At 45.3% G+C, this 21131-nt stretch overlaps 1 protein-coding gene across 5 annotated transcripts; it reads right to left on the reverse strand.

Moving 5' to 3' along the window:
* Positions 1-349: 349 nt before the first annotated feature.
* On the reverse strand, positions 350-20723 carry CXHXorf38 (chromosome X CXorf38 homolog). 5 transcript variants are annotated; one of them, XM_034949872.4, is made up of 7 exons: positions 20373-20723; positions 20075-20209; positions 12413-12532; positions 10413-10562; positions 9939-10118; positions 4038-4197; positions 350-3586 (listed from the first exon to the last, which is right to left on the reverse strand). In XM_034949872.4, the coding sequence occupies exons 1-6, from the start codon at positions 20586-20588 to the stop codon at positions 4039-4041; spliced, it is 960 nt and encodes a 319-aa protein (XP_034805763.1). In that variant the 5' UTR covers positions 20589-20723; the 3' UTR covers positions 350-3586; position 4038. The 5 variants fall into 5 exon arrangements, with proteins under 5 accessions (XP_034805763.1, XP_034805764.1, XP_063457828.1 ...); XM_034949873.3 differs by having other exon boundaries at positions 350-2002; positions 20373-20648; XM_063601758.1 differs by lacking the exon at positions 20075-20209 and having other exon boundaries at positions 350-2002; positions 20373-20648.
* Positions 20724-21131: the final 408 nt, after the last annotated feature.

The raw sequence follows: 21131 nt of genomic DNA on the forward strand, positions 1-21131 counted from the left end.
AATATGTAATGTCTTCCTCCTTAGGTACTCTGAGCTCCCTGGTGAAGAATAGGCTAAATCCAAAGAACTGCTTTATCTTTGCAACTATAATGCTAATACCATTTTTTTCCTCTAATTCTTTCAAAACTACGAGCCACATATTGTGTCCCAGGGAGAGGCTGAGAACAAATCATATTGCTGGACGAAGACAAGGCTCTTCACGATGAAACAGACAGCCCTATGTAGAAAGTGATCCACTTGCTGGGCTTCTTCCCACGACCCTGACAATTTGCAGGTGACCCTGGAGGTGGAGCTACAAAATGGAGGAATGGAGGCTACGACATAGTCCAGGAAATGCGACACAGCCAGCTTGCAGTTTGAATTTATATTTTATTATTTTGAAATACAAAAATTTAAAAACATTTCAAAATACACCAGTACATGTTTGTTGTAAAAATTTCACCCAGGAGGATATAAAATAGAAAAGCCGAATATTCCTTCTAACTCTCCCCTCTACCTCAATTCCCTTCAGAGGTAACACAGCAAAAAAAACTGGGGAAAAGCAAACAACTTTCCAGACCTCTACTATTCTAAAACACAAAGAGCATTACAGCTTGCTATGCATTTTTTTTTTTGGGGGGGGGGTTGTTTTTTAGAGACGGAGTCTCCCTCTGTCACCCAGGCTGGAATGCAGTGGTGTGATCTCGGCTCACTGCAACCTCCACCTCCCCATTTCAAGCGATTCTCCTGCCTCAGCCTGCCGAGTAGCTGGGATTACAGGCACGCGCCACCACGCCCAGCTAATTTTTGTAGTTTTAGTAGAGACAGGGTTTCGCCACATTGGCCAGGTTGGTCTCAAACTCCTGACCTCAGGTGATCCGCCCTACTCAGCCTCCCAAAGTGCTGGGATTACAGGCGTGAGTCACTGCGCCCAGCTGCTATACATTGTTAAACCTTTTGCTTTCTAGTTAATATGTCTTAGAGATCACTGCATGACCACAGTGCAGCATCGCTTCATTCTTTCCAACAGTTGCATAAGATCCTGTAGTATGGATGTGCTACACTTTAACAGTGCTGCTGTACACATCCTGTTGTGCACACCCTTGTGCCCAGGTGCACAGTTCTGTTAAATAGAAAGATATGAACAGGTTGATGTCTCTATATATGATGCTACATTGCCTTAAAGCCCTCTCTAGGGCTTTAAAAAGTTTTCGGAACCGTATCTTTAACAGAGCGGACAAATCCAGTAAGATGACAGTTCGTATACCATCATCCATACCTTACACATCCTTGTATTTATATCTACTTCAGTGGCTGGCACATGGTGGACCCTTGATAAAAGCTTCTTGGATAGATAGGCAGAAACTAACTAGACACAGGTATAAAATGGAAGCGTTCATAACCCAAAGTTCCTAAAATTAGAAGTCAGATCTTAAATTGGTTAGTGAATCAAGATTCCATTTGATCCCAAGTTTTGTACCTCACATCTAGAAGCTCTGAAATATTTCACTAAGTTTCCTCGTTTGGAAGAGTTGTGAGATGAACGAAATTTCTTTCTTTACTGTTGAAGTTTTCTCAAGGAATTTCATGAAATAAAGGGAGAAAGAAAATGTAAGACTAAAGACTAAATACTACCTGGACAGATTAAAGGAGGAAGTTACAGGCACATTTGCACTCATCTGCGCTTTACAAAGTGATATTAAGTGCATTTTAATGTAAAAATATACACCAAATAAACCCCTGCCCTCCACCCATTCTACAGATGACATCCTTGGTGGGCGGCTGGATAGGCACACATCTTCACTGGGCTTGGAATGGAGCCTTTCCTGCAGGCAGCGAGGAACATGGCAATTCTGTTCCTGAAGGTCCACAGGCAACTTGACCCAGTTAAGTACCACTGGCCTTGGAAACAAGTAGATGCGGGGAAAGGCGAAAGTGAGGCCGACTCCACGGACCACTGCCTATGATGGGGCAGTCATTGCGCAGTTTGGGAAACCAGCAGGAGGAAGTCAGGAGTGGATGACTTTAGGGGTAAAAGGTATAGAAGAAGCATGAACAAATGTGTGAATTTGTTGAAAGAAAATGATGTCTTTGAATTTCCACAAGAATGTTGCAATTTCATTTTTAAATTTCGTAACAAAGGATCAGGCTTAGTTAATAGTATAACTAACATTTAGGCCTGTGAATACTCCCAAGCTATGAGGGGACCCTTCAGTCAAATATTCACTGAGCATGTGAGGGCCAGGCCCTGGGAGCTTACTTTTCAAAAGTGTACCATAAACCAGCTGCCAAGCGAGAAGCTCCCCTGCTCCTGCCTGACATCCCCGCTTGTAATGCTGGCCTGGGTCCTGCCTGTCCACTGGTCACTCGAGTCACCATTCTCCAGCTCCCCACAGACCAGCCTGGGCCCACCTCCTTGCCCTACTGCCTTAGGCTACTCCAACCTAGTAGTAACAGTTTTTGGGGTTTTTTTTTTGAGACAGGGTCTTGTTCTGTTACCCAGGCTGGAGTGCAGTGGCATGATCATAGCTCACCACAGCCTTGACCACCTGGGCTCAAGGGATCCTCCCACCTCAGCCACCTGAGTAGCTGAGAATAAAGGTGTGTGCCACCATGCCCAGGTAATTTTTAAATTTTTTTGTAGAGATGGGGTCTCGCCATCTTGCCCAGGTTGGTCTCAAACTCCTGGGCTCAAGTGATCCGCCCACAGTGCTGGGATTACAGGCATGAACCACTGCACCCAGAGGCAGTAACATTTCTGTACTAATTGGAAATGACTAGAAAATCACCTTTCAGGCAATGTGTCTTCTTGCTTTCCTCTAAAAAGGAAATATTTCTTTCCTATCCCAACATTTATATCCCAGCCCAGCCTTGGGGATCCTGGGTGAATAGGAATAGGACTTGCCTGCCAGTGGGTGGAGCACTCCAGGTGAGCCTCTGGCACAGGCCTGGCCGAACACAGCCTTTACTAAGTTAAGCAGCTACAGTTTAGTACCAGAAAAGAAATTCACCTTTTAAATAGCAGAAAATCCCTGGATGGTAGCAAGTTTTGTTGTTGTTTTTTGTTTTTTTGGGAGACAGAATCTCGCTCTATTGCCCAGGCTGGAGTACAGTGGCATGGTCTCAGCTCACTGCAACCTCTGCCTCCCAGGTTCAAGCAATTCTCCTGCCTCAGCCTCCCGAGTAGCTGGGATTACAGGCACATGCCACCACGCCCGGCTAATATTTGTATTTTTTTTTTAAGTAGAGATGGGGTTTCGCCATGTTGGCCAGGCTGGTCTCGAACTCCTGACCTCAGGTGATCCGCCCGCCTTGGCCTCCCAAAGTGCTGGGGATTACAGATGTGAGCCATCACACCTGGCCTGGTAGCAAGTTTTGGCATAGAGTATCTAATATTTTTTATTGCAATAGATTATACAACCCCAAGTTTATAAATATTAAAATAGTTCCAAAGAGTTAGAGGAAAGTCCAGGACAAAACAACAAAAATTCCTTTTTGTTTGGGTACAATACTCTGGTAACTTTTTCCTTTTGCACAGAAAAGGATGTCTGAGATGGAAGCCATGCTGACTTTCACAGAACATGCCTGATTTTTGTTGACGGGCAACCTACAATGAAAGAGAATGTTTTATTTATTTATTTTATTTGAGGGGGGAAAAAGTAAAATGCTGAAGACAGTTACTCATTTTAAGAAGTTCTCCTTATGGACATTGACTAGTCAATTGCTATTAATGCCATGGTAAGAGCTAGGCATCAATGGTGTCATTTTAAGGCAGAAATGCTTTTTGATTATGTTATAAAGCTGATTCATTTAATTCTAGACCAATGACTTCAGGTGTATTTGGCTAAACAGGGAGTTGATGCTGAATTACTTCACAGACGTAAGAATCATTAAGTGAAGAACACAAACCTCAGTGTCCTTTCTTTGAAACAATAAGGACAATGGCAAACTTCAGATTAGATTGTTGTGTGTTCATGATGGCCTCACATGAGAGAATAGACATGAAAGAGATGAGGTGATTCTGTCCTTCTTTAACACCATCATCTGCCTGAACTCACCTCAGGCCTTCCTGTCAGGTGTTTGTCTCCCAGGTTCCTGTGAATCCAGTTTTTGATGTAGACAGAGGCTGTCTAGCTTCTGCATATCTTCTGTAAGGCCATTTCTAAGATCCTCATTGTTTCTCAGAAATTCCTTCACCACTTCCAGTCGATTTGAGAGCTGCAAGAGGAAACCATGCAATGTACAGCTTAGACGATTTTATAGCAGATTTGTAATTCAAATGAAAAACCTACTAGCTTCTAGACTGGCTCCTACTCATGTGCCCAAGAGACAGAAATCTTGGCTACAGGCATCTGTCCACAGACAGGTTAAAGTTTGAAAAACAAAACAAATCCTTTAAAACAAAGCATCCTCCACTCCAAAAATAAAAAAGTGACCCAGGATAACTGGTTCTGGGGGTACACAAGGGAATATTTGCTTGTCTCCTTCCATTTTTTTGCTTTAAAACTTCCTGCCTTTACATGAAAGGGCTTCATTTTATACATACACACCCGTGTGTGTGTACAAATAAATAAAATGCCCTTTTCTTTTGAATTCTGTACCTGAATTATTATATATATGGATATATACATATGTTCATATATACGTGTGTGTGTACATATATATACATGTGTATATATATGTGTGTATGTGTATATATATATATACACACACACATGTGTATGTGTGTGTGTGTGTATATTTTTTGTTTTTTTGAGACAGTGTCTTGCTCTGTCACCCAGGCTGGAGTGCAATGGTGTGATCTCGGCTCACTGCAACCTCCGCCTCCTGGGTTCAAGCGATTCTCATGCCTCAGCCTCCTGAGTAACTGGGATTACAGGCACATGCCACCACGCCCGGCTAATTTTTGTTTTTAGTAGAGACGGGGTTTTGCCATGTTGGCCAGGCTGGTCTCAAACCCCTGACCTCAGGTGATTCGCCCGCCTCGGCCTCCCAAAGTGCTGGGATTACAGGTGTGAGCCACTGTGCCCAGCGATGAATGCTTTTAAATGGGGAACCCTCAACTGCAAGTTAAGTCAGGGTTATATAAATCTAATGAAGAAAAATAACGGAGCACCCTGCCCTAAGAGAGCAGTAGTTCTTAAACTGCAGAGCGTACATCACTGATTCCCATGCAGTAGGTCTGGGGTGGAACCCCAGCAAATACTCACGTTATCGTGAAGTAAGCAAATGAAAGAGCCAGATGCCAGATCATGGCTGCTGGGGATGGGAGGGAGGTGGACGGCTGTGGCCAGGATGCATGGGGAGCGGGGAGGGACAGGGAGGAGCTGCAGATGACCAAAGGGTTTCAGATTGGTCAGTAAGTAGACCGGGAATGTGCCCTTCAGGAGCTGGTTAATACACAGCTGGAAACTAGCCTAGAGCTCCTGCAAGATGCTTGGGCTTTAAATAATAAATCTGGAAACCAGAGACATGTGAAATGAAGATCACACGGATGACACTGTTCACAGCAAGCGTTAGGAACTGTGGGCACTGCATCGTTAGCTCTCAGTGACCGTGCCCGGTGCCCTAGACACACCTCAGGGTCTTCCTGAGGCTCTAATCAGATGTCCGTGATGGCACCAGCAGGGCCTGGGCACCACACGCATGATCGCAGATGGACTTTTGCCCTCAGTGGGGTGCCCCTCCACTTGAGCGGAGACTTTCTCACATGATAACCCAGGAACGGTGGTCCTTGTGCTGCTACCTCCTGACCCCCCCTGCAGACTCTCAGGACTGATGTGCTCTGTTCCACTTAGTTTCTTTTCTTTTGCTCATGGTTTCAGTTCTCTTTTCCACCCCAAATTGCCTTTCTTTCCCATTATCTTCAACAGGAGTGTCCCATAGCTGACATTTCTTGAAACTTGTTTTCTCCTTTGTGAAATGCAACAAACGCATGTACTCTTGAAATGTGCTTAAGAGGTGTTCTGGCTGGGGTGATTATTTTAGCTTGGGGTTGGGAGGATGAATCAAAAGGAGGCTTTTAAAAAAAAAGTGTTAAGAACAGGGAAGGTTTTGCATGTTTATATGTAAAGGGGGAAGAGAAAGTAGAGATGGAAAAACTGAAAGTACTAGAAAAATTTGGAATGTAGAAAATTCAGACTTGGACACTGAAGCCCAGCTTTGCCACTTAACTAGCTGTGTGACTTTGGCCAAGACATTTGACCTCTCTGAGCTTACTTTTAGGTATACAAATTAAGGATGATGATAACAACACCACCTAGGATTCTTATGAGGATCAGAAATAAGCTACTAAAAGCACTTAGCAGCATCTCTGGTCCATTCCCTCCTTTTTAACTACATTCATTTAATAAATGTCCAATTTACTGACAGTCTACTACATGCTGGTCTACTGTTGGAGGTAAAAGACGCTCGGCAACTTCACTCTTCCAGTCACCTAAGCCAAAACTCTTGGCCTTGCTTTGATCTCTTTCTTTCTCTCACATGCCACATCTGCCCACCTTCACATCACCTCTACACTTCTACCTTCAGCCTGGCTACCACCATCTTTTACCTGGTCCACTGCAGTAGCCTCCTACCAGTCTACCTGCTTCTATCTTGGCCCCTCCCCTCCAGTACCCCGTAGTACCCTCACCACTGCAGCCAGTGGCTCCTTTTGTCATCCCAATGGCTCACAAGGCCCAGTAGGAACTGCTTCCTCTCCCTCCATTTCTCTGACCTCTTCACCCACTATTCTTTCAAGTCCTCTTCCCCTAGATACACGCATGGCTAATCCTCACCTCCTTCAAGGTACTGCTAAGTCTCACCTTCTCAAAGAGGCCACCCTAACTACCCTACTGCAACCTGACATTCGTCCCCACTCTGCCAATCCTGATCGCCCTCCCTCTGCTCTACACTGGATTTCTCCTTCTACTGCCCCACATCATTACCTTATTATGTTTACTGTTTAGTATCTGTCTCCCACTCTGGAGATATTTGTCTGTTTCATTCACTGACGCATACCAAGCTTCTAGAACTGTGCCTGGCACACAGTAGGTGCTCAATAAAAATTTCTAGAATATAACGAATCAAGTGCCATTTTCTATCCTTTCCCCAATGGCCTTGAGTACACGCTGTCATCGTCCCTTATCCCTAAGCTTCCCCACAGGTCTCTGTGAAGGTGGCTCCCTCACCAGGATTTAAGAAATCAGTCATGATTTTAAAGTCTGTGAAAATTATTTTCAAGTTTTTTAGCCACTAACTGTGCTCAATGTTCTTTAGTTGGATTTTTTTTTAACTCCCAGATCCTAACAGAGCAATGAGGGCTGGCAGGACTATGTGAAGGGCACTTAGGTGGCAGCCGAATTCTGGGGCAGATGAGCCCATGGCCGACACAAACTCCACATGTGTTACAAGGGGGCCAAGCAGCTGCTACCCCCATTTGGCTCCAAAGCAGAAAAAAAAAATCTCACAGTCACAGCAATACATGCACAGTGTATTTTAATGTGAGCCCACTTTTTCTAATGTGCTATACCTTTAAGGGTCACCAAACGAATAGAAAATTGTGGAGATGGTGAGCTCTCTGTGGCACTCCATGATGTGTTTGCAGGAGCTGTCATACTGAATTACCACCATCAATCATTTTTCTCAACTTAGCTTTCTAACCCTACCCCTACTTTTTTTGGCTGGTTGGTCTGTTTAAGAGATGGGGTCTCCCTACATTGCCCAGGCTGGTCCCAAACTCCTGGGCTCAAGTGGTCCTTTCACCTTGGCCTCTGAAAGTGCCGGGATTACAGGCAAGAGCCACTGCACCTCGCCTTCACCCCTACTGTTTTAACAAAAACAAGAAACAGGTCTTGATAACATTTATAACAAAAGTCCTGGGGTCATAATATAATCACTGTATTTCCTGATCCCGGGATGCACATTTTTTCCTATTGTAACGTCTCAAATGAGAATGCATCTTACCATTGATAGTGTCTTGTAATAAACTGGCAGCATTATTTTTTCTTTCTTAGAAGTAACTGAAATAATGGTATGTTTTACAATTGACAGCATTTTACATTCATTGAAATCTGGTCCTAACAAATCCTCTGACTTTGGCAACTAACCCTAAAGAAGATGGAAAATCATATAGGGTACTGAACTTTCTGAAGACGTCAAATTTCATATATGTGGAAACCTGACCTCCAACTTTTTTGAGGTAACATGCCAATCAATCCTCACATTTTGACCAACTGAAATATTATGAGAAATGCCATGGTCTGCTGAAGAGAAAGCATGAAAAATGAGAATTTATCAACTCCACCTAGAGACTCCACCCAGAAGACAAGCCAATTAATCCCTATTTCCTTTCTGTAAAACAGATAATGGGGGTTCAAAACGTACAGCTGCCAGCTCCTCATTATATAAGATCTGCAGCACAGCAGGCGGGAAGCCACAGGATCAGAAGGGGGAGACCTGCGGGCCAGCCCTCAGCCCCAGTGCAAGCTCCTTGGGGCCCTTGCCTCACATGCAAAGCAGGGGATATAAGATGACTGCCAGGTTCCCTTCCAGCTCTCAACTGACACAAAATCCTGGCTCTAGCTTCTGAAAACAGCAGCAGAAAGAAAACTGGGGCTCTAATGGCATTATAAAATAAAGACAGAGGAACTCAAACACATGGATTTAGAAAAGAGAAGATAAACATTCTAATACATCATTTTAAATACCTATGGTGTACCATGGTGGGCACACCCAAAAAACCAGGGGTACCAAGTCCTTGTGCTAAAGGGGCTCACCATGCTGAATAAAGCACCTGGATCAAAGCTGGAATGGTTAATACAGGCATAGTTATCTGCAAGGAGCACAGCTCCGTGAATTTGCATTTAATAAACTCTCCCTATGTTTAATGAGGTAACCAGCAAAACTACTTTCCTTGGACAAGGAGGAATGGAGAGGTGAAATGATTTTTCCAATATCTCCTGGTGATCTAGAAGTCTAATCCAGCCAGTGCTGAAATATTTCTGAACCTTACTGGAATATAATTCTACTACTGTTAATTTCTTTTATACCTTGCATGTGACAAAGGAGATTTGTTTCTCCTGTACTTGGGAGTTTAGACCATCATTAGTCTGCAGGTCCTAAACTAGAAACATTGATAATCCTTTAAACATTCCTCTCCCCACCTTCTCCACCCTTTTCCAGCCCCATGCCATGCTCCAAGTAATCTCCCTGGCCACCAATATCCATCAGTTCTGCTCAGGCACTGCCTCCAGAATCCAGTTCCTCCACAGCCCCTAGTTTCTGTTCTCTCTCACCTTCACACGACTGCAAGAGCCTTCTGGGTAATTGCTAGCCACTCATCCAACCTCCAACTACCACAAGAGTTAACTTTCTAAAAGCTATATCTGATCCTATCACCCTTTCTTGACTGCTTTTTGGGAATGAAGCCCAAACCCCGTGACATGGCCTAGAAAACCTTTTGGCATGTGGCTCCAGCCCACTTTACCATCCACAAACCTGGCCATAGCTCGTGTGCTCACCTGTTCTTGCCCAGGCTCAGACTATCCTTTCCTGCTTTTGCAAGTACTGTGCCCTCTGCCAAGAAGAATCTTTTTCTCTTGCCAATTTGTCAGACTCTTATTTGATTCTGTGAGCCACAGCTCAACAGCATCTTCTTGGCAAAATCTTTTTTGGCAATCCACCTGACCAGCAGAGAACGTCTAGAGCATTTTTTTCAGAATTCTATTGTAGCCTTTATCACATTTTTCCACTTTGTGGCACAGATTAGGCATTCAAATGTTTGCTGATGTGAAAGCGAAAATATTTGTTAAGAGGTAATATTACTCTGTGCCAAAAGCATATTCACACTTCTGGAAATTATTTAACTTATAAATCAAAAACACAATTAATTATTTGTTAAGATGAGCTACTCTTCCTCCCCAGAATCTTTCTTTGTGTTGTTTACTCACACAGAGCCTATAATACTTTTCTTTTACCTCTTCAGGCAACACCTCTTGTTCTTCTGCTTGAAGATATATCTCTTGAAGTTTCTCCTTTAGTAACTGCATTTCTATTTCATTGACTTGGCTCTCACTCAGGTAAGTTCCCATTTCACATTCACACCCATCTCGCTGATCTTCCTCGGGGATGTGAACAGCCCAGTCAGACGTCAACAGCTGAGGGATTGCCACACAAATATATGAACTGATTTCATGAAGAAGGCATTCCACTGAATTACTCAAATAATTTATAATTAAACATAATGAACTGGATCCATATTAATAGTGCACTGTGACCACAGAAAAGCTTCTCAGCCCAGCATAATTACAGATTTCATATCGGCATTCTTTCCCCTGCTTACATTCTAACATTTAGGTTAAATCTAATAAACTTCAAATTCTAAATGTGTGGCTGTTGTTGTTTTCTCTCTCTTCATTCTGTATGCCAGAACTATTAAACATGATTTTTACCTGTTCTATTCTGGAGTATACTGCCACAATCTCTGGGATGTTCTTGAATTCATTCAGAAAATTTTGGATCTTCATCTGAAAATCTCGAAGCCACGTAGAAGATACTTTCATCTCTGAAGAGTGCATGATCTCATTACGACATTTAATTACCTGCAGAAAGACAAAAAGATAAAAGGCTTCAAAATCAAACAATGGGGTAAACTGAGATCTTTCACTCCAAAGAAAAAATCATAGAGAGGCTTTGTTAATTACAAAATCAACAAGAGCAGTCTTCAGATGAGAAGGACTGGAACTTTCTTGGGATCATGGGCATAATCTGGCATGTACCTGTACCAGAGTGGAGGACATTTCAGCCCTCCAGCCCCGCAAGTTGGATCCACATTTAGTTTCATCCTGTCTAGAGGGCAGACACCAAGAAGTGAAGGTCTCCTTTTGCCTTCAAAGGTCAGGCAGGTAGCCTGAGGGAAGCTGGCCATGTGTAATGGTAAGGAGTCATCTCCCTACTAAAAGACTGGTTCAGGGCAAACTGGAGAGCAGAGGCCCTATCTCAAGGGGCAGCCTCTACTTAACACATGGCTTGTTGCCATGGGAGTTACATGAGCCCTGTGTTCCCAGATCTTCTGATTTTTCATGAGAAACTGGAAATTTAGATTTTTATGACAACTAATTTGAAATTTTAAAAAATCATGCAGGACAAATAAGACATGACAATAAGCCAGATTATGGCCACAGGATTCTAGGAATAAAAACATCGCTCCTGGGCAACAGTTCGGCCTTTTCTCCCTCCTTGAGTCTCTGGAGCAGATTTCCAAGCAATCCAGAAATTCCTAACATAACCTGTAGGTACCTGTCAGTGCCGTTGAGGCTTGAGGGGGTGTTCAATCCCCAGCCACATGAATAATACATTAGTCAGGGTAAGAAATACAAATAAGCCTACAACTATTCTTAGCCCTTGAAGTCTTGTGGCCAGCTGGGTATTCCACATTCCCCCAAAATCCCTTAACTTAAAACAACCTGCCAAAGAGCAAGCGCATCAGCTCTTGGTATACCCAAAGGATGAAGCAGACAATACAAAAGTCTTTTAAATACTGTTGGAGCACCAGGAAGCTGGGTCCAGGGAGTTTCCTGATGTGGAAACCATGATGAAAAGAAAATAAACTTTGGCCTCTATCTTTAGAAAAATGGTTGTCTAATCATGTATTAATATATAATTCATATAGAGTCTTCCACAGTTTGGTTAAAAGATATCAAAGGGGTCAACTACTATGACAGTTCTTTGTTTCTGCCGATATCATAAAGGAGTCTCAATCCTGGTAGTTGCTGGTATGCAGACAAAAGATACATGCATTTTCTCTACCTATTATAACTAATCCGGGTATAGCTATATACTCTTTCCAATGACCTTCAGGGTAATAAATGTATGAGTTGTTCTCTGGTGAACTAGAGAAAAATCTAAATTTCCCAGAGGAAATCTAACAAGCACAGTGATCTATTCTGACACTGTTATCCATCAGTGTTCACATTTTCTTCAGTTCCATACCATTTGGCCTTGCAGCTGCTTAGCCAATGAGATTCAGAAGGGTAGGATTCAAATGCTGGCATACAACAGGCAGAATGATGCAATGTTCTGTATTTTTTTTAATAAGGAAAATTACTTTGGTTCTGTTTATGGCAGAACAGGGAAGAGACTTTTAGGTTCATCTACTTCAGTGGCAAACGGCACAATGAGTTGTTAGGAAACTAATTCAGGAGAACTACTCTTGATTGCATTTGCACTGGGGTTCTTGGACATCACGGAAGACATGATATGAGCCACACTAGTTTGCTTAGCGATGCCAACTTCGAACCCAAGTCTAACTTTCTTTGTACACCACTGTTCCGGGGAGCTACTACGTGCTATACCTGCATGGTTGGCTTAGCATCACAGGTGTAGCTCATGACTGGCTCTCACAGCACAGACCCAACTGACTCGGTATGCTTTTGAATCTGACAGCTCTTACCTCTGTGACTTTCTTTCGATCAACCACGAAGTGATCGCAGGAGTTGATGAGACTTAAAAGAGCAACTGCATCACATTCCTCAGGTCCTCGTTTGTCTGCTAGTCCTCGGGGCATGAAGGCCTATAGCAAGGGAGGGAGGAGGGGGACCTGAGTCTCTTCCAACTCTAGGAGATGGAAAGGCAATGGTTACTTGTCTATTTTCCAAATGATGACTGAAGTTCTCTTATGCACTGAGGTTTCAACTTAGAGCCTCATGAGCCCAAAATGCAAGTAGGGAAACTGTCACAGCTAAACCTTGGCCAAGGGCAATAACTGAAGGGCTGTACTATCCCTGCTATTAGATACATATGATATAACAGGCTTTCCATTCTGTCTTAATGGAATATAAACAGAAAGCATAACTAGAAGGCATCTTTTTTCTTTTCCTTACTGAAATTTCAGTGGTTGAGTTGTTAAATAAGAAGATTTAAAAATAAAATAAAAGTGGACACTTTCTAAATGACTTGAGGAAGTTCCGTATGGAAGTATTACATTAAGAGTCTGGGCTTTGGAGTGCAAACTGGGTTCAAATGCCAGCTCTGCCATTTGCCAGCTGTGACCTTGGTCAAGTTACCCTCAGATTCCTTATCAGTAAATGGGGGATAACTGTCCTTATCTACTTCAAAGGATATTGTGAGAATGAAATAAGAGAATGCAGGTATAGCACTAGCACAGTGCTAGGCACGTGCTAGTAACCAGGACATCAATGCTGGCAATTATTATGTAGATGGTGCAAGGCGAGTAGGACCCACATAGGAGTTACAGATGGAATCCGGGGATGGGAGATACTAGATATGCCAGAAGGGCCTCAAGCTAGCAGGATCTTGCCTTTAGTAGGAATTTTATGGCACAGACCCCCAAAATGGTGTTATGGGAAAGCTTGGGCGTATTTCTTTCCTGAAATATTTCTCAACTTATATTGGGATGCAACAACTTTACTAGGCTAAGAATCACAAGGGTACACTCCTGCCAAGGGACTAGAACAAAAAGTTACTCGCAATAAGAACTCTAAATAGGCTGGGTACAGTGGCTCTTTCCTGTAATCCCAGCACTTCGGGAGGCAAAAGCAGGAGGATCATTTGAGCCCAGCCTGGGCAACAAAGCAAGACTCCCATCTCTATTAAAAAAAAAAATTAGCCATGCATGGTGGTGTGTGCTATAGTCCCAGGTACTCAAGAGGCTGAGGCAGGAGGATTGCTTGAGCCCAGGAGTTCAAGGTTGCAATAAGCTCTGATTCACCACTGCACTCCACTCTGGATAAGAGATCAAGACCCTGTTTCAAAACAAAAACGAAAACAAAAAACAACAAAAAAACCTCTTTTATTTAAGAGACCTGTTCCATTGAAAACACATATCAATAGGCAAGCAACTACAATGCCTCCTACAGGGCTGCTCATGAAAGCATTCTGAAAAGGCTGGGGTAAGTGCTCATGTATGCCCAGGAGAGTCAGGGCTACGCTCCTGATGGTGGTGAAATCATACACCTGAGCCCCACATAATTCAGAATTTTGTAAACCCTGGCTGGCCCCTGTCAACAGGTATAATAGCCAGTATCATCACTATCTTTCTGTGCCTTAATAGCCACAGACATGCCGATCCTCTGAAAGAAGTCTATTTTGGGCCGGGCGCACACCTATAATCCCAGCACTTTGGGAGGCCAAGGCGGGCGGATCACCTGAGGTCAGGAGTTCAAGACCAGCCTGGCCAACATGGTGAAACCCCATCTCTACTAAAAATACAAAAACCAGCCAGGCGTGGTGGCACGCGCCTGTAATCCCAGCTACTTGGGAAGCTAAGGCAGGAGAATCACTTGAACCCAGGAGGCGGAGGTTGCAGTGAGCCAAGATTGCTCCACTACTCTCTAGCCTGGGCAACAGAGTGAGACTCTGTCTCAAAAAAAAAAAAAAAAAGTCTATTATGGATGCTACAAAGGTTAACAAAGAAGCTAACTAACTTATCACAGGCAAACTAATGCCATGAAACTGAAGAAAAGAAGCTCTGAAAAATACAAAAAAAAATTAGTCAGGCATAGTCGCACATGCCTGTAGTACCAGCTACTTCGGAGGCTGAAATGGGAAGATCACTTGAGCCCAGGAGGTGGAGGTTGCAGTGAATCAAGATTGTGTAACTGCATTCAAGCCTGGGTGACAGTGCAAGACCCTGTCTCAAAAAGGAAAAAAAAGAAATTGCTGAATTCAGCTGTTGCTGGGAGGAAAATGCAAAGTTAGTGGGGTCTTAGTCACCTCCGAATCAGGTGTAGTAGTTTTCTTTTCCATTATAAGGTAGGTCCTGTCTGGCATTTTCTCACCAATATAAGCCAATCTCTTCCATGTTAAAGTTTTTGTTTTGTTTTGTTTTTGAGAGACAGGGTCTTGCTCTGTTGCCCAGACTGGAATACAGTGGCACAATCACAGCTCACTGCAGCCTCAAACTCCCAGGCTCAAATGATCCTCCCAACTCAGCCTCCCAAGTACCTGTGAGGATTACAGGCATGCACCACCATGCTTGGCTAATTTTTTGTATTTTTTGTAGACATGGGGTTTCGCCATGTTGCCCAGGCTGGTCTTAAACTCCTGGAGTCAAGTGATCCGCCTGCTTCGGCCTCCCAAAGTGCTGGGATTACAGGCGTGAGCCACCGTGCCTGTCCTTGCTACAAGTTTATTTTAGTAATTATTCCCTTTCTTCAGAACTGGAAGCCAACAGGGAAGCTCTGCTGCATCCTTACAGTGAAAGCAGTGTCTTAAAATTGTATTGCATACCACCGTGTTCCACATGCCAAACCCACAGCAGTGAGAAACATGTTTTTGCCTCTATCCTCCACTGTCTCTTCGCTGAGTAGGAGATGGGGCTGGAAAATAAACAGAGGCCCAATTGTGCAGGGCCTTATTGGCTCTGGAAAGGTGTGGGGTTTATTCTAAGGCCATCAGGAAGCCATCCAAGGGTTTTAGGCAAGGGTTATAGAACGATCTAATTCCCATTTGAAGACTGCACATGCTGCTGTGTGAAGGACCGACCACAGATGCTCAGAGCAGCAGAGGCCTGGTAGGAGAGGGTGAGAGTTGTGATGTGGAGATGGAAAAGAAGATTCCAAAAGTATTTTGCAGGTACAAACAAGGAGAGAGGGGGTACTGAGAGGGAAAGAGCTGAAACAAGAGTGACTCTAGAAAGTTGGTAATGGGGAACGGGCATAGGGTGGGGGGCAAAGACAAACTGTTCTACTTTAGAACTAAATAAAATGTGCTCCACAGGCGATGGAGTGGAGGGGGCAAGTAAGCAGTTGGATGTGTGCGTCTAGAACTCAGAAGAGAGGGCAGGGCTAGAGCCATCAATTTGGGAGCCAGTTAGCATTTAACTCCACAGGCCTGGACAATGTCACCAGAGAAGAAGGGAACAGAAGAGGCCCGGCCCTGAGTCCTGAGGAAGGCCAAAAGACATTCAGAAGGAGGCTGAGCAGGAAGAGCCAGGGAGATGGGAGGAAAGCCAAGAGGGTTTCAAGAGCAGCCAGTAATGCCAAATGGCTCTGGGAGGTAAGAGAGACGAGGTCACAGATGCAGTGGAGTGGCAGGGGCAGAAGCCAAGGCGGAGTTGGTTGAAGAGGAAGTGGGAGCAGAGGAGAAGATAACAGGCATGAAACCTCTTTTTTGAGATGCTCTGCTGGATTTGTGTATGGGAGGCAGATAGAGAAATGGGGAGACAGCAGGAGAGAATGGATCAAGGGACATTTTTTTCTCTTTTTTTTCTGAGACAGGGTCTTACTCTGCTGCCCAGGCTGGAGTACAATGGTGCCACCACAGTTCACTGCAGCCTTGACCTCCTGGGCTCAAGCAATCCACCCATCTCAGCCTCCCAAGTAGCTGGGATTACAGGCACACACCACCATAGCTGGCTAATTTTTTTTTTGTATTTTTGGTAGAGACGGGGTTTCACCATGCTGGCCAGGCTGGTCTTGAACTCCTGACCTCAAGTGATCCACTCGTCTCGGCCTCCCAAAGTGCTGGGATTACAGGGATGAACCACCGCGCCCAGCCACGCCCGGCTAATTTTTGTATTTTTTTGTGGAGACAGTTATGGGGTTTCGCCATGTTGCCCAGGCTGGTCTCGAACTTCTGAGCTCAAGCAATCTTCTCACCTCTGCCTCCCAAAGTGCTGTGACAACAGGCATGAGCCACATCCGGCCTCTTAAAATCTTATTTTCCAATTATTTATTCATGTGTTTTTAAAAAAAACAGCTTTCTTGAGATATAATTCACCCATCTACACATTATAATTCAGTGGTTTCCAGCATATTTAAAGAGGTGGGCAACCACCACTACAGTCCATTTTAGAACATTTTCATTGCCTCAAAAAGAAACCCCATACCCATTAGCTATCATCCCTCATTCCCCAAAGCCCTGGCAACCACTAATCTACTTCTGCTTCTATAGATCTGCCTATTCTGGATATTTCTTTTCTTTTCTTTCTTTTCTTTTTTTTTGAGATGGAGTTTCCCTCTTGTTGCCCAGGCTGGAGTGCAATAGCACAATCTCAGCTCACCGCAACCTCCACTTCCCAGGTTCAAGTGATTCTACTGCCTCAGCCTCGCGAGTAGCTGGGATTACAGGCATGCGCCACCACGCCTGGCTAATTTTTTGTATTTTTAGTAGAGACGGGGTTTCTCCTTGCTGGTCAGGTTGGTCTTGAACTCCTGACCTCAGGTGATCCGCCCACCTTGGCCTCCCAAAGTGCTGGGATTACAGGCGTGAGCCACCGTGCCCGGCCTGGACCTTTCTTACAAATGGAGTCTAAATGGAATTTATATAAAATGGACATTTCATATAAATATAATATGTGACTAGCTTCTTTCACTCAGCATACTGTTTTCAAGATTTATCCACATTGTAACTTGTATTAGTACTTAATTCCTTTGTTACATTGTTACAGCAAAACAATATTCCATTGTACAGAGATACTGCATTTTAAAAATTCCATTCATCAGCTGATGGGTATTTGGGTTGTTTCTACCTTTTGGCTATAGTGAATGGAGCTGCTATGAACATCTGCGTACATTTTTTTGTATGAATGTATGGTTTCATTTCTCCTGGGAATATACTTAGGAGGGGAATTGCTGGGTCATGTGGTAACTGTTTAATTCTGTCTTTTAAAAAAATTTAAATAAACCATGGCTATATTAAAGCTTTTTCTATGGAGATGGGAATGAGCAGCAAGAGAGAGAGTGGACAGCTGAAGCCTCAAAGGCCTTGAGCAAGAGAAAAGGGATAAGATCCAACACACGAGTGGAGGTATGAGGCAATAAGAGGAGAGACACCCTTCCTCCTCTGTAGCAGAAGGAAATAGATGGTGCACATGGAGATTAGTTGGTGTTGGCAAAAAGAAGAGGAAGTATAGTCAGCCCTCCATATCCACGAGTTCCACATTCATGGAATCAACCAACTGTGGATGAAAAATTCTCAGGAAAATAATACAACAGTAAAAAGTAATCGAAATTTTTAAAAAATATAGCATAACGACTATTTACATAGCACTTACATTCTATCAGGTATTATAGGTAATCTAGAGATTAGATTTAAAGTATATAGGAGAATGTATGTAAGTAATATGCAAATACCACATACATCATTTTATATCAGGGACTTGAGCATCTGTGGATTTTGGTATCCTTGGGGGTCTTGGAAGCAATACCCCATGGATAAGGAGAGACAACTATATATGTCCAAGGGCCTCCATCAATTCCGTGAAGCATGAGCAAGGGCGGAGGAACGGGAGCAGGGATTTGCCAGGGAAAAGTAGTAGTCTCCAGAAACTGAAGCCTAGAGAGAGATGTGGCCAGACCACTGGGGCTCATGATCAAGAATGAAAGTGAAACCAGTCAGTTCCCTTGTGAGATTCTTTCCCACTAATCAGAAGCAGAAAATGTCATCAGGACTGGAGTTGGGCCAGGCAAGTTCAGAGAAAGGAGAAAAAAAAAGCTGAGATAAGAGCAAGGGACGGATTATAATGATGGGCCATGGAATCTGGGCTAGCTGAGGTGACAAAGGCAGGCAGGAGGACAGAGGGTGCTGGGTATTCAGGAAGCAGTGGAAGCCTCAAAGAGGCGGAAGTAGTATGGGGCACAGGGTTGGGGGCAGGGGTGTATGAATAAGTGTGCCAAAGGCCAGCAGGATGTTAGACACTGAGACTTTCTGTGCCAAGGTCCAGGGTGTGGGCATGCAAAACGGAGGCTGAGGGGGAGTGAAGCAGAGGATGCTGGAATCAGGAGCCCAGAAACTGAGAGGATGGGGTTGGACTAGAAGGTCTGTAGGTGACAGCAACCAAGAGGAGCAAAGAGTGGTATAAGTAGGTAGTACAGGCTACAAGAGGATTCCAATGGTGTGAAAGCAGCAACGCAGACCAAACAGATGAGGGACAGGCATTGTAAAGGGCAGAGTTTTCTTTCTTTCTGTTTTTTTTTCTCTTTTCTAGGTAGAAGTAGAAGTCAGCAACTCTATGGCTGCAGTGGAAAAAAATGGAGAAGAAGGTGTAGGTGTGGTGGGTTTACCGGCTCGTGATACCCAAAAGTCTGGGGACCCCTGATACAGTTCAATTTTTTAAGACAGGGTCTTGCTCTGTCACCCAGGCTGGAATGCAGTGGTGTGATCACGGCTCACTGCAGCCTCGACTTCCCAGGCTCCAGTGATCCTCTCACCTCAGCCTCCTGAGTAGCTGGGACTACAGGCATGCACCACCACACCCAGCTAATTTTTGTATTTTTTTGTAGAGACGGGGTTTTGCCATGTTATCCAGGGTGGTCTTGAACTCCTGAGCTCAAGCCATCCTCCCACCTTGGCCTCCCAAAGTGCTGGGATTACAGGCATGAGCCACCGCGCCCGGCCCCAATTCCTTTCATTTTTGAGACTGGGGAGCACAAGCTGGCCCAGTGTCACACCACGGCAGCTGATCCAGGACTCAGATCATCTGCTTCCCAGGCACTGCTCCTTTCCAGTGCCCACCCTGTGCCTGCTGATAACTACTGGCATGTAGACTGACTGCTAAAGTCAATTTGTGTTAGGAAGCCACTTCTGGCTGTCCCTCTCCGTCCTTTACTGGGCAAAAAAATTTCCTACTCGATCTACTTAGTAAGTGACATTGCCAAGATCTGAAGACAGATCCGGCTGCCTATCCCATTCCCAGCTACCCAAAGTGCCTTTAACTGGGCACTTAAGGTGCTATTTTAGCCCTAACTTCCCTTGGCTTACTCTGTCATCCTATAGCCAAAAAAGAGCTGATGAGCTGTTCAGCGAGCCTTACCCTCAAACAGGCCACACAAGAGTCTCCCTCCCTCCCTGCCTGTGCTCATGATGCTCGCTCTGCATCTTGCCCCAGTATCTCTTGTAGAAATCTTTCCTGTAACTTTCCAAGCAGGGGTAACAAACTCAAATGCCCTCAGGAAGCAGACGGGTAGAAGAAAGCTTCTACTTCACTAAGCTGGGTTGGGTCCCGCATACCACCCCTGAACCGCCTAGACCCTTGATCAATCTCTCTCTCTGCATCTGTTTATGAGGCCCCGGCGTCCACAAGACCAGATAGCCACCCCGAGTGCTGGGTGACCCGCCGCTTCCTCCTTCCGTCCCCGCCTCAGGCGCTTACCTTGGCCACCTCCCAGGCGTCCACGGGCCAGCGGCCCGGCCGGCAGTTTCCCCAGTGCACATCTCCATTTCTGTTGACATGATGTCTCAAAATCTCCCTTTTCCATTCAGCGCACACCTGACACTGAGGCTGAAACTACAGGGGGCGGCGGTGAGGAGGGGTCCAGGAGGGAGGGACGTCGCGGTGGGCCCCGCCTCGCGGAGGGAACAGGACACTTGCGCTCTGGGTCTGGGACAGCAACGGGGATGAGGAGGGGTGGGGTGGGGGCGGTGGTCAAGGCCCCGAGCCAGGTGCTCACCTGGCGGGCGCGAGGGCTGCACCGTGAGCCGCCGCGGCAGACGGCGCGGGGCCCCAGGCCGGGGGCTGCGGCGAGTAGGCCGCGGTGGAAGGAGAGCACCTCGCGGCCGACGAAACCCTGCAGGCAGCTGCGCAGCAGTAGCAGGCAGTGGCCCGCCTTCACCCAGTTCTTGTACTCGGCGCAGTTGAGGCGCGCCGCTAGCTCCGACAGCACCATGTCTCCCACTTGGAACCATGAGGTTGCGGGGCGTGGCGGACGGCAGTGCGCAGGCGCGGAGCCTGGGAGGTACCCGAGGCAGCGGCGCCTGCGCCGGCGATAGCGACGCCTGCGCCTGCGCGGCGCGGTGCCACCGATCCCGGGTCGGGGCATCTTGACTTCCGGGGCACGTCGGCTCCACCCCACTTGGATGACGTCTGACGTCTGACGTCTGACGTCTAACAACTTTGGTGCTTGGGGAAGCAGTTAACTATTTGAAACCCTTAGGCCCTCTTTGTCCCCCAGACAGAGACCCTGTCAGCATCCGATTCGACTCCCTCTCCTAATGTAGGGCACTTCTGTTTTAACTTTTATTGTACAGATGTACAAGGTGCTCAGGGCACATTGCTTGAATCGTGTATGTTCTTTGCATTATACAATTCTAGAGTTACTGGTTCCTAAGCCCACAGACCAGCTGTAGCAAATTGAGGTATTAGTGAAACGTGACCGCTGGCTGCCTGCGGTGTGCCAAGCTAACCCAAAACTCAAAATCCCCCGCCACTG

The sequence above is a fragment of the Pan paniscus genome, chromosome X (genome assembly GCF_029289425.2).
Source record: "Pan paniscus chromosome X, NHGRI_mPanPan1-v2.0_pri, whole genome shotgun sequence".
NCBI lineage: Eukaryota > Metazoa > Chordata > Mammalia > Primates > Hominidae > Pan > Pan paniscus.